This window comes from Strongylocentrotus purpuratus, unplaced genomic scaffold (genome assembly GCF_000002235.5).
Source record: "Strongylocentrotus purpuratus isolate Spur 01 unplaced genomic scaffold, Spur_5.0 spur5_scaffold_12, whole genome shotgun sequence".
Classification (NCBI taxonomy): domain Eukaryota; kingdom Metazoa; phylum Echinodermata; class Echinoidea; order Camarodonta; family Strongylocentrotidae; genus Strongylocentrotus; species Strongylocentrotus purpuratus.
This window is the reverse complement of record NW_022145597.1, coordinates 28,757,323-28,766,976: the sequence shown is the minus strand read 5'-3', so window position 1 is coordinate 28,766,976 and position 9,654 is coordinate 28,757,323. Positions and strand designations below refer to the sequence as shown.

Genomic DNA, 9,654 nt, shown 5'->3' with positions numbered 1-9,654 from the left:
TGAGAAAAATCACCGTACTTTTGAAGTTGAAAAAGTGACCAATGAACGGATTTTCTGTGATAATCTCATCGGTAAATCTTTGAAAAAAATGACCATATCTTATATCATAATCAATGACCATATTGTGAACTTTTTACGGGGAAGTTTGATCTTGAAGTGGTGTAAATTAGGAATCTAAACATGAAATTTAGGTGCACTGCCTCTCAGTGAACGCAAAGAATTATAGAGTTAACACGTAATACACTTTGGCCATATTATACTTGCAGTAACGCGGATCAAAATTCACAAAGTAAAGTTGTTATTTCATAACTTTCGAGCGCTGACTGCATAATTATATATACCATCTATCTAGGTGGAGGTGCCTTCTGCAAATTCGCTAGGGTCTATCAATTTTGGTTTTAAAATGGAGGGGCGTTCGGATGAGCTCGACGTTCAACCTGAAGTTCGCGTGATTGTATGGAGTTTACCGCGCACGATCTCGACCGTTCTTACGAAGTGTGTCAGCTTCGTTGACGGGATCAACGTCCATCTCGAACCGTACGGGTACGCACATGCCTCTTGGCTCGGTTTACAAGGCTTTTCCCACCAAGAGCTACCCGTGACCTATGAGGGCAACGAGGCCCTTTTCGAGCAGGCTGCTCAAATCATGGGAGAATTCACAAAGTCCAAAGTTGATCCCAAACGACTGCCGTAAGTATAATAAAATAGATTACATTTCGATAGCGCGTAATATAACACGTGTCTAAGCGCTTTACACACTGATCGGCTTAATGTACGTCATGTACGAGCATTTACAAGAAACGAATATACAGTGCGTACAAAAAAGTGTATGGAACTTGGGAACTTTGGAAGCTCCTAATTAAAAAGTGATAACCAATTTGATTTTGAAATTTATCTCATCATAAAGAGTCACTTATTTTCCGTCCAATGATACCCTATTCCTAATATTTCTGTCACGGGTGACTGAGCATAAGGTTCTTCAACAAGTTTAGTTAAAATCGCCTTTTACCAAATTGTGGCTGATGGAACAAGTGAGGGTCAGGCGAAATGCATGTGCTTCTTTGGTCTTAAAACATTTAAAAAGTTAATTTATGCCTCGTGCTTCCGTGCTTCATTAACTTGTTAATATTGTGATCAGCCTACTAAATTCTAGTATCATGGTTTCTAAGTTCTCTCTCTCTCTCTCTCTCTCTCTCTCTCTCTCTCTCACTTGTTCGCTACGCCATTTGACACGCGTGATCGAGGAGCATAAGATGTTTTAACGAATAGCATATGAAAATTCAAAAGTTACTTAACCCATGCAATTGCAGGAAAGAACATAATGATAACTATCAAAGAAATTGACTGTATACTTTCATAAAGAAGATTACGTCCCAAATGTATTTTATCCATTTTGTATCTTTCAATGAGAAGGTGACCTTAAACAAGGGATGCGAATGAAGTAAAGATTGTAAACGAGGATAATATTAGCAATGTTGTTTGTAATAAGGATTTCCTTGAACTTTGATTTTATATTAACACCATTTATCTTCAACTGCATAATAGTGAATAGTAATAAGTGAGCAATTATTTATGGAATGAGATAACCCACACATAATGGCTTTTGACCCACATTCCTTGCTTCAGCCCAAACTTGGTACGAGAGGATTTTTACAACACTTCTTTTTAAAGCCTGCTGCTCAGTTATCCGTGGTTCTCAGATTTGACTTTGAATCTTGCAGACGAGAACAGAAACTGGTCGTCACGTTTTGAAATTTGCCGGCAGAATATCCAAAGATTTTTCAAACAAGCACAACTATGTTATGAAAAGGCTACCAAGAATTGTGTTTTTCGACAGAAATTAAATCAATGTTTGGCCGACAATATCGAGAACTGGCTCAAATTTTCGGGCAAAATAAGGTATAAAATGGTTACATTATGAATCGACAGAAAATTATATATTATGTAAGAAATGGTTATATTCTGTTGTAATGCCTTACAGATGGAATTGTTTCATCGGAGCTTTCATGGTCAACCCTTTTCTGTTCTGGAACGATCTTAGGGCATAACAAATTAAGATGATTATTTTGTCTGGCTTGATTAATATAGTTTTGTTTGTTATCATAATAAAAATAATGAAGAAAAAAAACATGTGTAAATATTTCAATGATAGAAGCTCAAGAATATACAGAGCGTCTAAATTATTAATAGCACATAATGTACAGAAGATATGGCTGTAAACCCTTCTTTAAATAAAAGAAAAAGAGAAAACGACTGAGATGACAATTTTTTTACAAGAATGGACGTTGTATGCAGACCTGTATAGTTATAGTAGTGCGAATTTAGATGATTTATCAACTCTGTATTTCACCTGACATTGTGAAGCAGTGCCTTTGTTGAAGAAAATGCCATTTTTATGACACTATCATCTAATCTTTACAAAGGAGATATTCTTTCCTGTTGATCTATTATCTAAAACATGAAGAACTAGATTTGTAATACTTGTTTGGAACAAGTATAGGTGGGCTGGTCCAACTAAAATTTGAGACAAAATGAAGGGCACATTTGAGATAGCTAATTGTATCAGCTACAACATACTCAAAGTTCAGCGTAAACGAAGCTAAAACGACGGAGATATTGCTCGCGAAAGACGGGAATGTAGAATCCAGTTTTGAGAAAAAGTCATGTCCTATAGAGAATACACGCAAAAAGTGAAAATTTGACATGCCTCCCTTAATCGCAAAAATACGCATGATTGATTTGTCGGAATGAAAAATACTGTGCACCGCATTTGTAGTGAATCGTCTTAGCTAGAATATGTTGAAATTTGGAAGAAAATCGATCAATATTTATAGAGATACAATCAATTTTCCATAAATATGCTGATGTCATAATATGCAAATTAAAATTTTGAGTTCGGAGGCCATTATGATGACGTCATTAGTTAATTTAGGGTCAAATGAGACATTAAATCATATCTCCAATTCATACTCTATTTAAATATAAAACAAAAATTGGGGTCACCATGTATCCTAAAGAGCTACAATTGATTTTGTATAGGCATGTTTTTGCCCATATATGCTATGTATTACAAGAGCTCGCGCGCACGGAAATGTATGTTAAACGGTCGATCGTTCCGTTATTAATAGTAATAAAGAGAAAAACATGGTATCAATTTGTTTGTAAAAATACGTGGAATATTATGAAAGAAAAAAAATATTATTGGCGATTCTATGTTGTGTAATAGTTTGACGCACGAAAACGCGCGCGCATGCGCGTGTGCGCGATTTTTTTATAAAATGCTAAGAATAGCCTTAAACGTATGCAAAATTATTTTGAGACGATTTTGAGCATTTTAAAATTTTGCGCGCGCATTGACGCGCGGAAGTACGCGCACTCGCGCGTTATTTGACCTGCAATTGACCGGGCGAATATTTACCTTGATCATGATAAATATGAATGAGAAATAACCTTTGGTTATGAAGATATGATCATGTGTTAATTTTCGTAAAATTTTACAAAATGGCGCCTAGATGAGATCATCAGTGAAGGTCAATGTTGAAAACGTCATTGTGCTTTGTACATATGCCTATACATTATGTGTGCCAAATTTGAAGGCATTTGATTGAGCCATTTTCAAGTAATCGTGCTTACAAAAAAGTGGTTAGAAATAAGAAAAAAATATAATTAAATAAAGGCAATTCTAACGAAATTATAAGGTGGTCTGTACGATATACAGCCCACCTGATAATAAAGGCAATTTTAACAAAATTATATGGTGGTCTGTATTAGATACAGCCCACCTGATAAATAAATAAAGGCAATTCTAACAAAATTATAAGGTGGTCTGTACGATATACAGCCCACCTGATAAATAAATAAAGGTAATTCTAACGAAATTATAAGGTGGTCTGTACGATATACAGCCCACCTGATGAATAAAGAATAATAAAGTCGATTTTAACAAAATTATAAGGTGGTCTGTATAAGATACAGCCCACCTGATAATAAAGGCAAATCTAACGAAATTATAAGGTGGTCTGTACGATATACAGCCCACCTTATAATTACAAAAATAACATTAGTAACACCACCAACCATAAAAATAATTGATGTCATTATTATTGTGATACTGCTTCTAATACTACTCCTACTACATGTACTAGGAAGAAGGAGGGGAAGAGGAAGAATCTTATTGTTTATTTTCTGTATTATCGAGGCATACAAATGCACAGGGAGGTAAGAGAGGGAAAAGTAAGGCGACGAAGAGGGAGAGAGAGGGAGAGAGAACGAGAGGGGGTAGCCTATGGCCCGGGTTTAAATTCAGTTCTCTTTAATTTATTTGACCCAGTACTGATGATCATAATTTTACCTACCATGTGATTGCCGTGTACGCCACACCGAATAGCACTAGCTCACCTTTTGTTATTGTTGTCAAGAACTTATTGGCATGCAGCCAGTAGATTTTCTTCATGTCTTTGATCTTGTATTGAAAAAAAGATCAAACACATCATCATAATCTACAGAGTGCAACCAAAAAATTCTTAACAACAATTGAAATTTCTTTCAAGAAGCCTAACACTAAAAGCTGTTTTTGATTCAAAGAGCATCGTAGAAACGATGAACAAATAAGAATAATAATACATTCACTTCTATTTTCCACGCCAAATAATCCGAACAAAAGAATCAACCGAGGGTAATCAACTGTTAAACGAATTTATCATGAGTCCTTGAAAAATTAATTTATACTGCTTGTCAAATATTATTGAAGAACAGCAAAGGCGAACGCGATTGTCGCTACAATTCAGAAATCATTGCTTGCATTGCTTTTCTCTCAAAATTACCGTGAGATATTAAGCTACATAGAACTATGATCGACAAAAAAGATATTGTCTTGAAAACAGTCAGAGACATTAGAACTTGAATGAATAAAACATTATGCAAATGAATAATACTAGAATGAATAGGACACAAGTTAATTTTTACCATTTAAATCATCCAGTACCAAATACCTGAGCAAAATTCGAACCAGATGCATTTAATGGTAAGCTTAAAGACGATGATTCATGTCAATTGTCAATTGTCATGAGTTTATCGTCTAGACCTATCAACCTTTTCTGATCGATTCCACAACGTTTCTTTCACAATGCAATCGCATGACCATAACTGGTCTTTACCTTTGAGGTCTATCCATATGAAAAGTTTCAACTGTGTAGTATATTGACCATTATGGATCTATGGAAGATAGATTGAGACGATATATGACAATTGACCCCATACAATAAGCAGTTACACCTTTGACCCTAATTGACATAACGAAGAATGCATTTTCACAATTTCATCTTCTTCCATGAAATGCTCTACCCGTCATGTTTACCTAGATTGTGCTGCGCATAAATTTAATCGGATTATTTTGGGCCATTACAAGAAGTGGGTTATTGATGTGGACAAATGCTCATGTACCCTTTAAGCTCATATAATGTATTTTATTACCAGAGGAAAAAAAATGGTCAGTCACTCAATAGTGTCTGACAGTAAAGTATAGAAAGTAAAGGGGTTTCCTTGTTTAATTTGAATACTAGAAAACTGCTAACGTTTATATTTCACAAATAGGACAAACGTGACATATGCATAATTCCTACAATGTTCTACAAAATTTGCGAATTTAACTTTCAATTGAAAATTGTGACATGATCCAACCATCTGATCCAAAAACTAAAATCTCAAATTTTATAGCCCATAGTCTCAGCTATAACATACCAAAATTTAGGAAAACATAGAGCACAAATAAGCTAGATAGTGCTCAAATATTAATGTCATGTAGATCCATGATTTGAACTAAATTGCCACCTTCCACAGACTTAACACGCAAATTAAGAAAATCTGTCAAGTTACCTTTAATCGCAATTTTCACTATGATGATGTCATCAAAATGAAAAATAATGTGCAGTTATCAATCGATATTTGTAGAGATACAATCAATTTTCCATAAATATGCTGACGTCATAATATGCAAATTCGTATTTTGAGTTCCAAGGTCAATATGATGATGACACGATATACTTAATGGCCAAATGAGACATGAAATCACGCGTTTTTTGACGTGAAATTGACCGGACTGATATTGACCTTGATCCTGGTAAATATGAATGAGAAATGTCTTTTCGTTATGAAGATATGATCATATTTTGATTTTCACAAAATGGCGCCTGGATGACGTTATCAATCAAGGTCAAGGTTGAAAACCTTATTGTGCTCTTTCCTTATGCCTATACATATGTGTGCCAAATTTCAAGGCATTTGATTGAGCCATTTTCAAGTTATCGTGCTAACAAAAAAGTGGTTAGAAATAAGAAAAATATTCTAACGAAAACATAAGGTGATCTGTATTATAAACAGCCCACCTGATAATGAAACATGAAGTCTAATAAAATTCTAAATAGACGTAAAGAGGAGGTTAAATTCTGGCAAAGGTGAGAAGAAAAAAGATCAGTTGTGAGGGTTCTATTTCATTCTCTTTATGTTAAAAGCTCTCGTGATGATGCTTGGATATAGGAACCGGAAATCACCCTGCTTGAACTCTAGGTCACAGGCTTCCTCTCTGTTTCCTACACTCCGAAGTCCATTTCACTACTTCGGGTGATAAATACTTAAAACAGAAAGTATTCAAAGGTTCATGATAATGATATTGATAATATCGGGTATTATTATAGTGCTTGAATCCACCACACAAGGTGCTCAAGGCACAACAACAGTGTCCCGCCTCTAACTAGGCTATAACTTCTATAACTTCGGTGCTCACACAATCACAGAATTCCTTCCTGCCAGTACCTGTAAACACCTGGGTGGAGAATGGCAATGTAGGTTGATATCTCACCAAAGGACAAGTCCGTAGAGCCAGGGCTCAAAACCACAACTTTCACATCTCAAGTCCTTTTTTAAACAACTTGACCATGACACCTCTACATTTGTATTACATTTGAAAAGAATGTGGTATCGTGAATAAGTCACCAGACTGTGAAGGTTAAGGGTTCGAGTCCCTACCACTTCATCAAAGCCCTTTAGCAAGATATCGATCTAATTTTGGCACGCTCGTAGGATAAAGAGATATGTGGCAGGAATGAATTCCGGAAAATCCAAGAGCGCCGCAGTAGCAGCCAAGCTGTCAAGACAGTGTCACAGACATAAGCGCCACGCGAAAACGTATTACGATGATGATAATGATGATGAGAGTGATGACGAGTAGTAAGAAGAGGGTGGTGATGATGATAATGATTATTATTTTAATTTTTATTATTCCCTTCATTACTATAGGTTCACGACAGTCCAGTCTGAACTGGAGACTGCAACCGGAAAGTATGTCTTCGTGAAGGACCAATCACATGCCATGATACCACAGTTCAGGCAATTCCTTCCGAAAGGTTTCCGACACGTCTTTCTCATTCGGGAACCTTCGGCAATCTTCTCGTCTTATCGGAAGGCGATGTACAAGCAGGTCACCGGGTTGAAAATGCTGGAGAAGTCTGAAGAGGAGTACGACATTGTCGAAGATGACGTCGTAGGGATGCAGCCTTTGAACCTGTATAAGAATCATCATGACTTGTGGAAGTACGTGCAGGAGAATTTCGATCCGAATCCTCTAGTGATCGACGCTACTGACATCCTGTCGAATCCTTCAGACCACATCAAGTGGCTTCTTCAGGCTATTGGTCTACCTTATTCGGACTCCCTCCTTCAATGGCCATCTTCTGTAGAAGCCCTAAAATCCTGGAAGACACCCGGTGAAGGTATTTTGGAGAGCCACATCCACTTCTACGGCACGGCCATGCAAAGCACGTGTTTCATGCCTCCTCATCCTGTACCCTCGCGAGAACAGCTGACCAGTGACGTCATCAGATGCGCGGATGCTGCCACGCCATATTACCAAGAAATGTACAAAGCTAGGTTAACTAATGATAATAATAATATTTAATTTGTATATAGCGTTTAAATGTCTCAATTATTGACCATTAATGAAAAGGATAATATAACCTTAAACCTTTTATCAAAATAACATTTCCTAAAAAGAGAACTTAAAATTTCTTGGCATTTGATGGAAGTTCCTGATATTTTTTCAAAAAGCCTCTTACCTGAAATTATTTTGGGGCTGTTTATCTTCCATGAATTGCCAGGGAGGCTAACTAAGACGTCTCTTGTCGCACTGAAATAAATCGTAAACCCAAATTTTGCAAGAGAGCATAGAGGGCAAATGTTATACGTAATTCAGAGGTAATTGGTAAAATACACTAGCTAAACAAATTGTTAAAAAAAGGAGAGAATTATCACCTTTTAAGGTTCCTGAATGTCCTGAAAGTTCCTAAAATCAATTGATTACCCCCAAAATTACGCGAAGAATAATAGAATTCCTTAAATGTCGGGTAGTCTCCTTCTGTAGAAACACTGTCTTAACCAGTTGCTCCCGTAATTAAAGTACTTTGATACCGACCTATGCTAATGAGCATTCGGTTTCAACTTTCTCAATGCCATTTAATTTTCTCCAGAGACCAATGTTAACGTTATAGTTATAGCTAACGTGTTACTAGTCTTTTAATCGTAGTAATAGGTGTGACATTTATCTCAAATGGTATTTGATATGTTATCGACTCGAGAAATAATTGGTGCTAGCTTAATCGTCGTACCGATATGCTAACAAGCCTTCACAAAATAATATTGGAATCGCTAGCCAGTCAAAACCTTTAATTGAGGAGATAGATTCGGGAAACCGTTTTTAACGATTTATAATTTTAGTTAAAAGCACTTATAACATCTGTGTGCACATTTATTTGTAATACTTTCATGAATATACCTATGCAATTCCTGTGACCATAACATTTTCATACATATTTAACGTTTCTAATAAAGCACGCGTGTATGAAATCACAGGCTTATATTATTATCCCTGGGCAACTTTTAGTACGGCGGCATAGCACCGAAATTTTGAAGAAATCTGAACGTTTTTCTGAAGGCACCAATCTCGGTACAGTTGTGATACATACGGAACAATATTAAAGATAGAAGTACTTTCTAAAAAACGGCTTTATAGGGTGACCCGAGTTTAAGAGCAATTCTCTTGTTTGTATCGTATAATACAAATGGTATGTTTGAGGGTGCTATATATAGAGCTATAATGAGCTTTTAAACAATTCGTGCAAATAATTTATACATATTGATGGAAGTTATTTTCCCACTTTGTACTGTCCTGTGTATTCAGGCAGTAGCCTCGGCTTAAATGTTTCTTTTTATATATGATTTATGTTGTTATATTCAATAAATAAAATATTTGACAATTACAGAAAAAGCCATATGCCTAATATTATTGAATGTGAAGTTTTGTTTTTCTTTTTAAAAGTGTATTCTATCAGCATACAGATCTTCCAGACGGAGAAATAAAAAATGGGGCCCTAATAACTTGTTGTTGTTGCGAAACTTTTAAAAATGAAAAAGGAGAGCCATAGTAGCTATAGAAGAAGAAGAATTTTAAGAACTGGGATGGAGAAGGAATAATCTGATGAAGAAACGAAAAGATTTTACGAACAACGTTGGTGAGTTAGTTAACCCTGAATTAAAATATATCAAATTTTTAGGAAAATAAAAAATAAAAAAATGTAGTTCGGTTTTCGTTTTTATTTACATCAG

General features: G+C 35.8%; 1 protein-coding gene across 1 annotated transcript; it reads left to right on the top strand.

Annotated features, from left to right (window-relative positions):
- The first annotated feature begins 294 nt into the window (after positions 1-294).
- LOC100890253 lies at positions 295-9,148 on the top strand. Its single transcript, XM_003729322.3, has 2 exons — positions 295-690; positions 7,294-9,148. The coding sequence occupies exons 1-2, from the start codon at positions 404-406 to the stop codon at positions 7,949-7,951; spliced, it is 945 nt and encodes a 314-aa protein (XP_003729370.2). The 5' UTR covers positions 295-403; the 3' UTR covers positions 7,952-9,148.
- Positions 9,149-9,654: the final 506 nt, after the last annotated feature.